The sequence below is a fragment of the Somniosus microcephalus genome, unplaced genomic scaffold, assembly GCF_052327205.1.
Source record: "Somniosus microcephalus isolate GS21.2 unplaced genomic scaffold, FLI_Smic_1.0 unresolved_chr7, whole genome shotgun sequence".
In the NCBI taxonomy this organism is placed as follows: Eukaryota; Metazoa; Chordata; class Chondrichthyes; order Squaliformes; family Somniosidae; genus Somniosus; species Somniosus microcephalus.
The window spans coordinates 27,384,645-27,400,752 of NW_028225185.1; the positions used below are offsets into that span (position 1 = coordinate 27,384,645).

A 16,108-nucleotide genomic window follows, 5' to 3' on the forward strand; every position below is an offset into this window, starting at 1 on the left:
ATGCGCGTCTACTGTGGCCTCAACCCCTTGTGCCTGGTGCTGTCCTCCAACCTCTCCAACGCCCACATCGACTACACCACCAAACCCGCCATCATCTTCAGGATAGCAGCCAGGAACGAGAAAGGCTACGGACCCGCCACGCAAGTTAGGTGGCTCCAAGGTACGTGTGGGATGCGCGTCTCTCTCTCTGTCGCGCTCTCTGTCTCTCTCTCTCTGTCGCGCTCTCTCTCTCTCTCTCTCTCTGTCGCGCTCTCTCTCTCTGTCGCGCTCTCTCTCTCTGTCGCGCTCTCTCTCTCTGTCGCGCTCTCTCTGTCGCGCTCTCTCTCTCTGTCGCGCTCTCTCTCTGTCGCGCTCTCTCTCTCTGTCGCGCTCTCTCTCTCTGTCGCGCTCTCTCTCTCTGTCGCGCTCTCTCTCTCTGTCGCGCTCTCTCTCTGTCGCGCTCTCTCTCTGTCGCGCTCTCTCTCTCTGTCGCGCTCTCTCTCTCTGTCGCGCTCTCTCTCTCTGTCGCGCTCTCTCTCTCTGTCGCGCTCTCTCTCTCTGTCGCGCTCTCTCTCTCTGTCGCGCTCTCTCTCTCTGTCGCGCTCTCTCTCTCTGTCGCGCTCTCTCTCTCTGTCGCGCTCTCTCTCTCTGTCGCGCTCTCTCTCTCGCGCTCTCTCTCTCTGTCGCGCTCTCTCTCTCGTCGCGCTCTCTCTGTCGCGCTCTCTCTGTCGCGCTCTCTCTGTCGCGCTCTCTCTCCGCTCTCTCTCGCTCTCTCTGTCGCGCTCTCTCTGTCGCGCTCTCTCTGTCGCGCTCTCTCTGTCGCGCTCTCTCTGTCGCGCTCTCTCTGTCGCGCTCTCTCTGTCGCGCTCTCTCTGTCGCGCTCTCTCTGTCGCGCTCTCTCTGTCGCGCTCTCTCTGTCGCGCTCTCTCTGTCGCGCTCTCTCTGTCGCGCTCTCTGTCGCGCTCTCTCTGTCGCGCTCTCTCTGTCGCGCTCTCTCTGTCGCGCTCTCTCTGTCGCGCTCTCTCTGTCGCGCTCTCTCTGTCGCGCTCTCTCTGTCGCGCTCTCTCTGTCGCGCTCTCTCTGTCGCGCTCTCTCTGTCGCGCTCTCTCTGTCGCGCTCTCTCTGTCGCGCTCTCTCTGTCGCGCTCTCTCTGTCGCGCTCTCTCTGTCGCGCTCTCTCTGTCGCGCTCTCTCTGTCGCGCTCTCTCTCTCTGTCGCGCTCTCTCTCTGTCGCGCTCTCTCTCTCTGTCGCGCTCTCTCTCTCTGTCGCGCTCTCTCTCTCTGTCGCGCTCTCTCTCTCTGTCGCGCTCTCTCTCTGTCGCGCTCTCTCTCTGTCGCGCTCTCTCTCTGTCGCGCTCTCTCTCTGTCGCGCTCTCTCTCTCTCTGTCGCGCTCTCTCTGTCGCGCTCTCTCTGTCGCGCTCTCTCTCTGTCGCGCTCTCTCTCTCTGTCGCGCTCTCTCTCTCTGTCGCGCTCTCTCTCTCTGTCGCGCTCTCTCTCTCTGTCGCGCTCTCTCTCTGTCGCGCTCTCTCTCTGTCGCGCTCTCTCTCTCTGTCGCGCTCTCTCTCTCTGTCGCGCTCTCTCTCTCTGTCGCGCTCTCTCTCTCTGTCGCGCTCTCTCTCTGTCGCGCTCTCTCTCTCTGTCGCTCTCTCTCTCTGTCGCGCTCTCTCTGTCGCGCTCTCTCTGTCGCGCTCTCTCTCTCTGTCGCGCTCTCTCTCTCTGTCGCGCTCTCTCTGTCGCGCTCTCTCTCTCTGTCGCGCTCTCTCTCTGTCGCGCTCTCTCTGTCGCGCTCTCTCTCTCTGTCGCGCTCTCTCTCTCTGTCGCGCTCTCTCTCTCTGTCGCGCTCTCTCTCTGTCGCGCTCTCTCTCTGTCGCGCTCTCTCTCTCTGTCGCGCTCTCTCTCTCTGTCGCGCCCTCTCTCTCTGTCGCGCCCTCTCTCTCTGTCGCGCCCTCTCTCTCTGTCGCGCCCTCTCTCTCTGTCGCGCCCTCTCTCTCTGTCGCGCTCTCTCTCTCTGTCGCGCTCTCTCTCTGTCGCGCTCTCTCTGTCGCGCTCTCTCTCGCGCTCTCTCTCTGTCGCGCTCTCTCTCTCTGTCGCGCTCTCTCTCTCTGTCGCGCTCTCTCTGTCGCGCTCTCTCTGTCGCGCTCTCTCTGTCGCGCTCTCTCTGTCGCGCTCTCTCTGTCGCGCTCTCTCTGTCGCGCTCTCTCTGTCGCGCTCTCTCTGTCGCGCTCTCTCTGTCGCGCTCTCTCTGTCGCGCTCTCTCTCTCTGTCGCGCTCTCTCTCTCTGTCGCGCTCTCTCTCTCTGTCGCGCTCTCTCTGTCGCGCTCTCTCTCTCTGTCGCGCTCTCTCTCTCTGTCGCGCTCTCTCTGTCGCGCTCTCTCTGTCGCGCTCTCTCTGTCGCGCTCTCTCTGTCGCGCTCTCTCTGTCGCGCTCTCTCTGTCGCGCTCTCTCTGTCGCGCTCTCTCTGTCGCGCTCTCTCTGTCGCGCTCTCTCTGTCGCGCTCTCTCTGTCGCGCTCTCTCTGTCGCGCTCTCTCTGTCGCGCTCTCTCTGTCGCGCTCTCTCTGTCGCGCTCTCTCTGTCGCGCTCTCTCTGTCGCGCTCTCTCTGTCGCGCTCTCTCTGTCGCGCTCTCTCTGTCGCGCTCTCTCTGTCGCGCTCTCTCTGTCGCGCTCTCTCTGTCGCTCTCTCTCTCTGTCGCGCTCTCTCTGTCGCGCTCTCTCTCTCTGTCGCGCTCTCTCTGTCGCGCTCTCTCTCTCTGTCGCGCTCTCTCTCTCTGTCGCGCTCTCTCTCTCTGTCGCGCTCTCTCTCTCTGTCGCGCTCTCTCTCTCTGTCGCGCTCTCTCTGTCGCGCTCTCTCTCTCTGTCGCGCTCTCTCTCTCTCTCGCGCTCTCTCTCTCTCGCGCTCTCTCTCTCTCGCGCTCTCTCTCTCTGTCGCGCTCTCTCTCTCTGTCGCGCTCTCTCTCTCTGTCGCGCTCTCTCTCTGTCGCGCTCTCTCTCTCTGTCGCGCTCTCTCTCTCTGTCGCGCTCTCTCTCTCTGTCGCGCTCTCTCTGTCGCGCTCTCTCTCTCTGTCGCGCTCTCTCTGTCGCGCTCTCTCTCTCTGTCGCGCTCTCTCTCTCTGTCGCGCTCTCTCTCTCTGTCGCGCTCTCTCTCTCTGTCGCGCTCTCTCTCTCTGTCGCGCTCTCTCTCTCTGTCGCGCTCTCTCTCTCTGTCGCGCTCGCTCTCTCTGTCGCGCTCTCTCTGTCGCGCTCTCTCTGTCGCGCTCTCTCTGTCGCGCTCTCTCTGTCGCGCTCTCTCTGTCGCGCTCTCTCTGTCGCGCTCTCGCTCTCTCTCGCGCTCTCGCTCTCTCGCGCTCTCTCTCGCTCTCTCTCGCGCTCTCGCTCTCTCGCGCTCTCGCTCTCTCTCGCGCTCTCGCTCTCTCTCGCGCTCTCGCTCTCTCTCGCGCTCTCGCGGTCGCGCGCGCTCTCTCTGTCGCGCGCGCTCGCTCTGTCTGTCGCGCGCGCTCGCCCTCTCTGCCTCTCTGCCTCTGCCTCTCTCTCTCTGCCTCTCTCTCTCTCTCTCCCGCCCTCTCTGTCTGTCGCCCGCCCTGTCTGTCTGTCTGTCTCTCTTTCACTCTCAGTCTCTCTCTCTCTCTCTCTCTGCCTCTCTCTCTCTCTCTCTGCCTCTCTCTCTCCCCCGCCCTCTCTGTCTGTCGCCCGCCCTCTCTGTCTGTCTCTCTTTCACTCTCAGTCTCTGTCTCTCTCTCTCGGTCTCTCGCTCGGTCTGTCTGTCTCTCTCCTGTAGGGTGCTGACTCTTGCTGGGTTAAGGTTACACAGATCCCCAGCACCTTTCCACCCACTCCCCCAGGCAATCCTTCGCCTGCGAATCTAGACGGTGACTGGCTATTCGACTACAGTGGGCATCGGAAACCAGCCCAGTCCCGCTGGTGCGCACTTCGGACGTAACGCGAGCAGGAGCTGGAACTGTCTTTACCCACTTCTCCCTCAGTCCCCCGCCCACCAGCCTCGGGGAGACTTGGGTTAACTGTGCCAGCCCCTACTACCACCACCACCACCACCATGCAGAGAGCTCGCCAGGCGAGGGATTCACTGACTCTTTCTCCTGTTCCCTTTTCCAGAAACCAACAAAGATGGTTCAGCAGTGAAGCCTGCGGTGAAACGGCCCATCACATCGCCTGAAACGTAAGGAGCTCGCTCGGGCGTTTGATCCTTTGTAGCCAGGCCGTTCTCACGCCAGGGGAGCAGGGGGTGGAGACAAACTAGAGGACACTTTCTATAAAGAGAGATGACAGGCTCCCCAACGGTTAATCGTCAGCCGTGGCCCAGTGGGCCTCGCTCTTGTCTTGGCGTCAGAAGGTTGTGGGTTCGAGCCCCCACTCCAGAGACTCCAGGCGCATAATCAAGGCCGGCACTGAGTGCAGTACTGAGGGAGTGCCGCAGTGTCGGAGGGGCAGTACTGAGGGAGCGCAGCACTGTCGGAGGGGCGGTACTGAGGGAGCGCCGCACTGTCGGAGGGGCAGTACTGAGGGAGCGCCGCACTGTCGGAGGGGCAGTACTGAGGGAGCGCCGCACTGTCGGAGGGGCAGTACTGAGGGAGCGCCGCACTGTCGGAGGGGCAGTACTGAGAGAGCGCCGCACTGTGGAAGGGGCGGTACTGAGGGAGCGCAGCACTCCCAGGGCAGGTACAGCAGGGGGTTAGATACGGAGTAAAGCTCCCTCTACACTGTCCCAGCAAACACTCCCATGGAAGGTACAGCACGGGTTAGATACAGAGTAAATATTCAGGAAAGATAGGCAAAAAGGAAAGGGAGGTGGGGTAGCATTGCTGGTTAAAGAGGAGATTAACACGATAGTAAAGAAAGATATTAGCTCTGATGATGTGGAATCTGTATGGGTAGAACTGAGAAATACCAAGGGGCAGAAAACGTTAGTGGGAGTGGTTTATAGACCTCCAAACAGTAATGCGGAGGTTGGGGATGGCATTAAAAGGGAAATTAGAGAAGCGTGCAATAAGGGCACAGTAGTCATCATGGGTGACTTTAATCTACATATAGATTGGGCTAACCAAATTAGTAACAATACTGTGGAGGAGGAATTCCTGGAGTGTTTACGGGATGGTTTCCTGGACCAATATGTCGAGGAACCAACCAGAGATCAGGCCATCTTAGACTGGGTATTATGTAACGAGAAAGGATTAATTAGCAATCTTGTCGTACGAAGCCCCTTGGGTCAGAGCGATCATAATATGATCAAATTCTTCATTAAGATGGAGAATGAAGTAGTCGACTCAGAGACTAGGGTCCTAAATTTAAATAAAGGAAACTACGATGGTCTGAGGCGCGAGTTGGGTAGGATCAGGATCGGACAAAGTCAACATGGATTTACAAAAGGTAAATCGTGCTTGACTAATCTACTGGAATTTTTTGAGGATGTAACTGGTAGAATAGATAAGGGAGAACCAGTGGATGCGGTGTATTTGGACTTTCAGAAGGCTTTCGATAAGGTCCCGCATAAGAGATTAGCGTGTAAAGTTAAGGCACATGGGATTGGGGTAAGGTATTGACTTGGATAGAGAACTGGTTGGCAGACAGGAAGCAAAGAGTCGGAATTAACGAGTCTTTTTCCGAGTGGCAGGCAGTGACTAGTGGGGTACCGCAGGGATCGGTCCTAGGACCCCAGCTATTCACAATATATATTAATGATCTAGACGAGGGGACTAGATGTAATATCTCCAAGTTTGCAGATGACACAAAGCTGGGTGGGCGTGTGTGCTGTGAGGAGGATGCCGAGAAACTCCAGTATGATTTGGACAGGTTGGGTGATTGGGCAGATGCAGTATAATGTGGATAAATGCAAGGTTATCCACTTTGGTGGCAAAAACAGGAAGGCAGATTATTATCTGAACGGCAATAGATTGGGAGAAGGGGAAGTGCAACGAGACCTGGGTGTCCTTGTGCACCAGTCACTGAAGGTAAGCATGCAGGTGCAGCAGGCGGTTAAGTAGGCAAATGGTATGTTGGCCTTCGTAGCGAGAGGGTTTGAGTACAGGAACAAGGATGTCTTGCTGCAGTTGTACAGGGCCTTGGTGAGACCACACCTTGAGTATTGTGTGCAGTTTTGGTCGCCTTATCTGAGGAAGGACGTTCTTGCCATGGAAGGAGTTCAGCGAAGATTCACCAGACTGATACCTGGGATGGCAGGAATGACGTATGAGGAGAGATTGGGACGATTGGGCTTGTACTCGCTGGAGTTCAGAAGAATGAGAGGGGATCTCATTGAAACTGATAAAATTCTGACAGACCGGACAGACTAGATGCAGGAAGGATGTTCCCGATGGTCGGGGAGTCCAGAACCAGGGGTCACAGTCTAAGGATAAGGGGTAGGCCATTTAGGACAGAGTTGAGGAGGAATTTCTTCACCCAGAGAGTGGTGAACCTGTGGAATTCTCTACCACAGAAGGCAGTAGAGGCCAATTCATTAAATATATTCAAGAAGGAGTTGGATATATTTCAAGGCTGAAGGGATCAAGGGGTATGGGGATAAAGCAGGGACTGGGTACTGAATTTGGATGATCAGCCATGATCGCATTGAATGGCGGAGCAGGTTCGAGGGACCGAATGGCCGACTCCTGCTCCTAGCTTCTATGTTTCTCTACTCTGTCCCCATCAAACACTCCCAGGGCAGGTACAGCACGGGTTAGATACAGAGTAAAGCTCCCTCTACACTGTCCCATCAAACACTCCCAGGGCAGGTACAGCACGGGTTAGATACAGAGTAAAGCTCCCTCTACACTGTCCCCATCAAACACTCCCAGGGCAGGTACAGCACGGGTTAGATACAGAGTAAAGCTCCCTCTGCACTGTCCCATCAAACACTCCCAGGGCAGGTACAGCACGGGTTAGATACAGAGTAAAGCTCCCTCTGCACTGTCCCATCAAACACTCCCAGGGCAGGTACAGCACGGGGTTAGATACAGAGTAAAGCTCCCTCTACACTGTCCCCATCAAACACTCCCAGGGCAGGTACAGCACGGGGTTAGATACAGAGTAAAGCTCCCTCTCCACTGTCCCCATTAAACACTCCCAGGGCAGGTACAGCACGGGTTAGGTACAGAGTAAAGCTCCCTCTACACTGTCCCATCAAACACTCCCAGGGCAGGTACAGCACGGGTTAGATACAGAGTAAAGCTCCCTCTACACTGTCCCCATCAAACACTCCCAGGGCAGGTACAGCACGGGTTAGATACAGAGTAAAGCTCCCTCTACACTGTCCCCATCAAACACTCCCAGGGCAGGTACAGCACGGGTTAGATACAGAGTAAAGCTCCCTCTACACTGTCCCAGATATCTGTTAGATTATCTCCAATTGGCTTTGCTCAGATTGTTTCCCTCTTGTCTTGCGATCGGGATGGGTGTGGACGCGGGTGACACTTGCGACTAATCTCTTTCACTCAATACATTTTTTTTGCTGTTGATTTCAGGAAATCCTCAAACGTCCCAAAGAAAACCAAACCGGACGGCCAGTGATTTTTGTATTCTCTCTGATCCTGCCCCCTCCCCGCCCCCCCCCCCCTTTACACACAGCGGAGCGGAGGGGGTTCATCCTTCTCCAGTAACAGCGAACCAGTTAGCGATACCCACTGCCTCCGCTCGGAGCAGCGCCCTCCGCCTCTTTATTTAATGCAGACCGAGACTGTGCACTTAAAGAAGTAATTCACCGGAAGGAGAAGGAATTCTTGGACCGGCGTTGGAGGTGCTTTTATTTTTAAACAAAGCGAGGAACGAGGACGAAAGCCCCAAGCTCCGTCCCCACCCGCCCCCCAAGGCCCATTTCGGAGCGAGGAAGGGAAAGGATGCTGGACGACACATGCAGCGTGAAGCCTTCGTCCAAGCAGCAGCTGCCGGAGAAGATATTCCACTTTTTTTTATATATGTATAAAAGCAGCAACACGAGAATTGAGTTCAAGGAATCGTTCCCGCGTCGCTCGTCTGCGATAAGGACCCGCTGGAGAGGCCCCCCTCTTTCTCCCTCCCCCCACCCCCCCGTGTTGACGGGGCATTCGGCTCAAAGGAAGGACTGGGACACAATATCGTGACTCTTCCCCCCCCCCCCCCCCGGCCCCCTTGCCGGAATTCCTGGTGAAAGAGCAGGAAGCTGTGTGGTGGGCCGCCGCAGGGTGGACCGAGATTGTACATAGAGCACTTCATTTCAGCTTCTCGCTCGCTCTCTCGGTCTGTCCCTCTCTCTCGGTTTGTCTCTCTCTCTCTCTCGCTGTCTGTCTCTCTCGGTCGGTCTGTCTCTCTGTCTCTCTCGGTCTGTCTCTCTCTCTCTCTGTCTCTCTCTCTCGGTCGGTCTGTCTCTCTCAGTCTCTCTCTCTCTCTCTCGGTCTGACTCGGTCTCTCTGAAACACACAACTGGATTCACTCAGACCGACCCCCCACCCAGAATCGGCTGCTGTTGGATCCTTTCTTTCAATCATAAGCCCAATGTACTCGGAGGGCGATGATGTCTCCTGCTTCCACCCCCCCACCCCCGACCAAAATCGAAGGGACAGTTTGGGGGCGAGGCGGGGGGGGGGGGGGGGGGGGGCCAATTGCTCTGCGCTGATTTAGCGTCCGTTTTGTACAAAGTTTGAATGCCTCCTTTCTCCTCCCCCTAGCCAGAAGATGATGGTTTGATAATCTGTTGGAGCTCCGAGGAGCGGTTTCGTAGGGCCTCGAATGATGTTCGTATCCTGTAGCTTTGTGTTGTCTTTATTTTTCTTTTTAAATATCAAAACAATATTTGAAATAGAAGCTGGTGATTCTCGGTGGTTGCTATGAAACGTTCCCATTCCTGTTTTAACTACTTTTCCCCCCCCCTGCGGGATGTGGGTGGCACCGGCGAGATTGCGTTTGCCATCGACCCGTGGCTTTAAAAGCCAGAACCGCGCAGGGCAAGACTAGAGTGGCGAGCGTGTGGGTCAGAGCAGGTTATCGCCCCCTTGAAGGACATTCGCCAGTTGGGAGATCTGTACAGATGAAAGGGGCTGCGTCTCTGCGCTCTCGTAGAATCATTTGCAGCGCCTGAGGATGCCATTCGGCCCACCGTGCCAGCTCTTGGATAGAATGTTGTGTTGGCGGATTTACTCCCTCTGGCTGCGTGGCCCCCGTCTTCTCATTGGTCAGCTCTCCCGAGGACAGGACCCGGTCGTGCAGCTCTCGAATAATTCGGAGTGTCATTTCTGTGCTAAAAGTGTGAACGAAAGGTCTTCGGCATTCGAGGGGCAGGGTTTTTGTGGAGCTCCCTCCACTCCCTCCCTGCTGTCCTGCCGCGGTCGCCAAATGAGAGGCAGGAAATGTGCCTCGACTCGGGAGTGTTCTGGGACCCCCGGGGGAGAAGCGCCGGGGGGGGGGGGGCCAGCTTGGGTGCTGCAGTTCACCCACCAGCAGCCCGGGCCGGGTCCGAAGGTGCGCTCACCTTCTCTGGGACCACCCAGGTACTTTTGTAAAGTGCCAATCCACATGCCCAAATCTTTCGAGCGTCGGGACGGATACCTGACGGTCCGGAGAAGGAGTGGGTGGCGGCTGAGCCTGGCCGCACGTCTGCGCGCCCGTGTTGTCCAGCGGGGGGGGGGGGTCGCTGTCTTCGGGGTGTGTGCGTGCGCCCTGGTGGAGCGACCAAACCAGGCGCTGACCCAGGACCCTGTTCGGATTCGTCCTGCTGATGACCGACCCCACAGCGGCCGACGGCCACAGGTCTGCCCGTACTGCGGAGTTCTAGAATGTTCCGTGTTGGCCGTTCTGCCCGTGAATGGTCATTGTGGGGAGAGAGAGTTAAGGGGTTAGTGTTTGTGACTCTCACAAGCCACTTTGTCATAGCAATAGGTAAGACTGAAGAATTTTTTTAAATTCTATATTTAAAGAAGAAACACTTTTGTTTTACAAATATGGGCTGCGATTAAATGTTCTGTGAAACAGATCTCCCCTTACCCCCACCCCGCCTCCTCACCCCCACCCCACCCTCCGCCTCCTCGCTCGCACCCAGCTCGTTTTGTTGTTGGGCAAGTTTTCCTGCAACCAGAGACTTTACTAGTTTTACACAGAATGTGCAGCACAGAACAGGCCATTCGGCCCATCTTGACCGTGCCGGTGTTTCTGCTCCTCCCGCCCCCTCTTCATCTCGCCCCATCTCCATCTCTTTCTATTCCTTACTCCCTCGTATCTTTATCCAGCTTCCCCTTAAATACATCTACACTATTCGCCTCGACCACTCCCTGTGGTAGCGAGTTCCACATTCTCACCACGCTCTGGGGAAAGAAGTTTCTCCTGAATTCCCCATTGGATTTATTAGTGACTGTCTTATATTGATGGCCCCTAGTTCTGGTCTCTCCCCCCACACATACACACAAGTGGAAACATCGCTCTCGTCCAGTTTTCATCATTCTCTTTTATCCGCGCTGACACTGAAATTTGAAATCGTGACTGTCCTCTCTCAATTTTTCATTTAGTTAAAAAAAAAAATCACCTTTAGTGGAGACATTCCAATTTTGGGATGCTGCCGTCATTCTAAAGGTAAAAGATATTTGGGAACCGGGTGGGAAGGGGAGACGACGCGGTTCACGTTTTGGGGCTTGAATGCTGGAATTCTGAAAGGAAAGCAAACTACTGGCAATGGCACCGGGTCAGCCGGTCTCCGAAAAGGGGAAGGGGGAATGGCTATCCTTTTTGGAAAGAGTCCCTGCAGCAGAACTGGAATCGTTCCTTTTCAGAAGGACCAGCTGTGTGTTTCCCAGTGTCTGCTGTTCGAAACGAGATGTATATTTTGTTCGTACGAATCGCACGGCACCGCAGGAGGAGGCCATTCGGCCCGTCGTGCCTGTGCCAGCTCTTTGAATAAGCTCTCCAATTAGTCCCACTCCCCCCTGCTCTTTCCCCACAGCCCGGCACATTTTTCCCCGTCAAGTATTTCTCCAATTCCCCTTTTGAAAGTTACTATTGAATCTGCTGCCACTGCCCTTTCAGGCAGTGCGTTCCAGATCACAACAACTCGCTGTGTGTGTGCTTTCAAGGAGGAGGGGATGGGGTTGTGCCATAATGTAAAGTTTAAATGTTTAATCTCCCGCACTGAAGTCCAAAATCAAGTTTGTTCTCCATTTAAGTGCAGTGAATAGAGTATAATCGATTCCCCTGCCGTAATTGTAAAATAAACCCCAACACACGTTCATGTAAGAGTAATTAGCCATTCTCCTGTGGCATTGCTCATGGTTTGTGTGATGACCAAGGTTGGGCAGGGGGTTACGGCGCCACCCTCTGGAACAAGTCAGAATAACGAGGGCACAGCGCTATGCCGTGGCACGAGTAAGAATAGCAGGTGTGACCGTGACCATTTTGGAAATTGATGTTGGAGCGGCGCACGGGGACTGGGGTGACTTGTCGCAGAAGCGCCAGATTTTATTCCCGTTTATATCTCCCGGTTTTTTCCCCCCACCCTACTCTGAAGCTGCTGACTCCTTCCTGGCATTCCCGCGGCTGTCTGCCGGTCCACACAGCCCGTTAAGGGGACAGCACACCCAAATTTAAAATCAGGGGGACATTGGGCCCAATTGCCACTCGTCCTGTGTGAGCTGAGACCATGGGGGTTGGTGGTATATTTAGCTGCAGCAAGACCGCACCCTAACTTTTCCCTCGCGCCTCACCCCGTTCCCTAAATGTGTTTGGTTGTCATACTGACTTAACACTCTTACCTCCTTCCCCCCTCCGTTTGTTCCCTGATAGCTGCTCCCAATTTTGGCAGTTAGGTGATCAGTTGGCCTCAGTGCGTCAGGAGAGGGTGAATGTCAGCCAGGGTTCCCACTCCCGATCACGGCCTGGTTAACCTGCGGTGGAATGTGCGCGGATACTGGTTGGCAACAGGATCTGGTTCGGTTCCACTCCTCCCTGGACTAGCTCTGCGATCCCATGGGTGCAGACGGGCCGCTCAGCTGACGGAACAGAGGGCGCTTTCAGGCGAGAGATTGCAGAGGAGTGAAATGAGGGAACGCTTTCATCCATTTAAAGAAAGAATTGGCGACGCTCTGTGTAACTTGAAATGAAAGCGGCCGTCCCGTTCAGCTGCCGTGGAGCCCATGATGCGGTTTGCACTGTGATTCACCATCTCTCTGCACGCATTGCCTTTAATAGTTCTGTTACGCCTCCGTGTCACGCTTGCACCTTACTGATTGAAATGTATATTTATAAAACGGCAGCAAGTCGACAGGGACTTCAGTACAATGCAACAAACCTCCCGTCGCAGTGAGCTTGCGATTGCCTTCTGTGTAGGTCGACTTACAGCTCCCTTCAACATTGGGAGTAATGGATAGAAACATAGAAAATAGGAGTAGGCCATTCGGCCCCTCGAGCCTGTTCCGCCATTCAATGAGATCATGGCTGATCATCCAAATTCAGTACCCTGTCCCTGCCTTCTCCCCATATCCCTTTAGCCTTAAGAAATATATCCAACTCCTTCTTGAATATATTTAATGAATTGGCCTCTACTGCCTTGTGTGGTAGAGAATTCCACAGGTTCACCACTCTCTGGGTGAAGAAATTCCTCCTCATCTCTGTCCTAAATGGCTTACCCCTTATCCTTAGACTGTGACCCCTGGTTCTGGACTCCCCCGCCATCAGGAACATCCTTCCTGCATCTAGTCTGTCTAGTCCTGTTAGAATTTTCAATGTGATCCCCTCTCATTCTTCTAAACTCCAGTGAGTATAAGCCTAATCTCTCCTCATACATCGTCTGGTGAATCTTTGCTGCACTCTCTCCATGGCAGATTCACATTCTGCTCCTGGTTAGACTTGTAGCTTTGAAGGGCCGAGCCAGGGCAGGCCTGCCCCTTTCCTGGATCTCCCTCCCGAACAGCACGGTGGAAGCACCTTCACCACACAGGACTGCAGTAGTTCAAGGCGGCGGCAGCTCACCACCACCTGCAGGGGCGATTAGGGATGGGCCATAAATGCAGGCCTTGCCCCCGACGCCCACATCCCATAAACAAACAAAGTTTTTTAATGCCGAGGGAGATCCCTTCACAACAAAAAAAAACTCCTTTGCCTGCGACGGGCGGAGAGAATTCCAGAGGTTGGGTAAACACGGGAAGGAGAAAGCGTTGCACGGATAGGGGGAAAGAGCAGGGGAGCAAGACGAACTCTTCGAAAGAGCCGGCGCAGACTCGATGGGCCAAATGGTTGCCTTCGCTGCACAATTGTGTAAATTCGCTGTGGGACAGCCGGTGAGGAAAAAGGGGACACCGCGAGTTAACGTTTCATCGGGACCCCCCCCTTCTCCATCTCACCCTCGCCTGCCCCTCCAGTCCCAACCTGGTCCTGAACCATTTGATAAATTGATTCTTACCCCGGTTGGGGGGGGGGGGGGGGGGGGGTGGTCACTAATCCGAAATGTACCCCCCCACCTTCAGGAGCTGTACTGTTTCGACTGATTGTGCATTTATGCAAAACACAGGGAATAATTGTCCCATTCCAGGCTTCCTTGTATATGGGCTTGGAGAAACTGGGTGGGGCAAGGAATGAAGGGAGGGTACGATTGTCTTACTGGAGTCTAGGACTGTTCGATCCTGGCTGGAGGCAGAAGCAGCAAGTAGCTCTCAACCGATCAAGAAGTTTGAAATTCAAATCCCAACATTTTTGGGAAGCACAATTGTTAAAGTCCCAATATGCGGATACTAGGATTTTGCTATCATGTAGGTGGGCGAGTCGTGTGTGTCTAAATTCTCGTCCTTCCAAACCTGGGTTGTCCAGAGAGTCTCCCTGTCTGTCACACGCTTGTGCGGGGGTGGGGAAGAGGACCAGCCCAGGTTTCGGGTGCCCGCGGCAACGCTCTTGCCCACCCGATGAGGATGCGAACATCACAAGTAGCCCACGGGCAGCGAAGAGGAGGAGGTGGCACTCTCCCAGAAACTGGATTCTGCTTCCCCCCATTTCCAAAACCAAGAGTAGGTTGGTTCTACATGAGTGTGTGTTGTCCCACTCACCGCTAAATGGCGAGACTGGTCTGTTAACCTTGCTTAGCAGCCCGTGAGGTCGGTCTCTCTCTCTCACCGAATTTCCAAGGGGCTGCACAATAATGCAATGCTGTAAATACATTAGTGGCAGTTTTAATTACCCTCTCGCTTCCTCCCACGCACATGCACATCCTTTTATATTTCATTTCTCAAATGGTAGAATGGTTACAGCACGGAAAGCGGCCATTCAGCCCCTCGAGCCCGTGCCAGCTCTCTGCAACAGCACTTAAGCGAGTCCCACTCCCCTCCGCAGCCCTGCATATATTTTTCTTTTAAGTACTGCGGCGCGAAGGTAAACCAGGCCACAAAAAAAAACCCCTCCTCTTTTGGAGTCACGCTTGATCGCACCCTGTCCTGTACATCTCCAGAACCTCGGGAAGAAACTAGAGGAGGGTCAACCTGATGCAGAAACTGGCCGGATCCACATGGGGAAGCAGACGCTCAAACCGTCCGTACTTGCCCTGGTGTACTCTACAGCTTAGTACAGACGACGATGTCCAACACCGTCTTCAGTGTGCCAGTGCAGCCTTCGGTCGGCTGAGGAAGAGAGAGTGTTTGAAGACCAGGACCTCAAACCCGGCACCAAGCTCATGGTCTACAGAGCAGCAGTGATACCCGTCCTGCTGTACGCAGCAGAGACATGGGCCATGTACAGCAGGCACCTCAAAGCATTGGAGAGGTACCACCAACGCTGCCGCCGCAAGATCCAACATCAGTGTTCTTGCTGAGGCCAGCATCGAAGCTTTGACCACGCTCGATCAGCTCTGATGGACGGGTCACATCATCCGCATGCCCGATACGAGGCTCCCAAAAAAAGCGCTCTACTCGGAGCTCCAGCACAGCAAGAGAGCCCCAGGTGGGCAGAGGAAACGCTTCAAGGGCACCCTCAAAGCCTCTGAGAAAGTACAACATCCCCACCGACACCTGAGAATCCCTGGCCCAAGACCGTACAAAGTGGAGGAGAAGCATCCGGGAAGGCGCCGAACACAGTCTTCGCCGGGAGCAAGCTGAAGCCAAGCACAAACAGCGGAAGGAGTGCACGTCAACCCAAGCACCCCACCCACCCGCCCCTTCAACCACCGTCTGCCCCGCCTGTGACAGAGACTGTAGGTCCCGCATTGGACTCAGTCACCCGAGAACTTATTTTTAACGTGGAAGCAAGTCATTCTCGGTTCCGAGGGACTGCCTAAGTAGTAAGAACTGCTCTCCAGCATGGTTATCCAGTCCGCAGGTCAAATCCATTGACGTCCAGCTGAATTCTACTATGAGAATGATCACCGGGGACGCTTTTATCGACACGAACACCTCGGCTGCCTATGCTGGCAAACATTGCACCACCACACCTACACCATCTCCAGAAACCACAACCGCTATACCAGCAAAGACCTGCCGATCCAGGCCGACTTGAACAACCTACCACCAACCCCTCAAATCTAGGCGGCCATTTGGACCGAGGCCCTTCAGCGATCTCCCCTCGGCCTTGACCGACGGAGAAATGCTTGGAAGAACTGTGACAAACGGAATGGATTCCTTTATATGGGACCCCACAGTGCAACCTGCAGGATCAAACCTTCCTCGCAAACGGACAACCATCGACCCCCTCAGAACCGGTCATGGTCAATGCTGCCACCTTCTCCATAGATGGAAGATTAAAGCATCCCCATCAGGCGACTGTGGAGCTCCCGATCAGACCCTGGAGCACATCATTGAGCACTGCCCTCAGAGGAAACTCACAAGCAGCCTACAAGAAATCCACATTGTTACACCGGAAGCTTTGGCCTGGATACCTGACTTAGATATTGACAGCTGATTTGCTACAACCATACGAAAGAAGATGACGATCTGTTGTTTTGAACAATTAATTAAAAAAAAAAAACACGATTTTTGGAATGAACTTTGCAGACGTGTGGGATATATTCTCTTATCCCCCATCAACATCCTGGGGGGGTCACCATTGACCAGAAGCTTAATTGGAGCAGCCACATAAATACTGTGGCTAGAAGAGCAGGTCAGAGGCTGGGTATTCTGCGGCGAGTGTCTCACCTCCTGACTCCCCAAAGCCTCTCCACCATCTACAAGGCACAAGTCAGGAGTGTGATGG

The 16,108-nt window shown here is 54.7% G+C and overlaps 1 protein-coding gene across 1 annotated transcript in view; it reads left to right on the forward strand.

The window, feature by feature from the left end:
- LOC147086673 (host cell factor 1-like) overlaps positions 1-8,269 on the forward strand; it is a 95,384-nt gene extending 87,115 nt beyond the window's left edge. Inside the window, 2 exon segments of the mRNA XM_085978297.1 lie at positions 4,088-4,151; positions 7,450-8,269. Coding sequence (XP_085834423.1) covers positions 4,088-4,151; positions 7,450-7,495 — 110 coding nt within the window. The 3' untranslated portion in view covers positions 7,496-8,269.
- Positions 8,270-16,108: the final 7,839 nt, after the last annotated feature.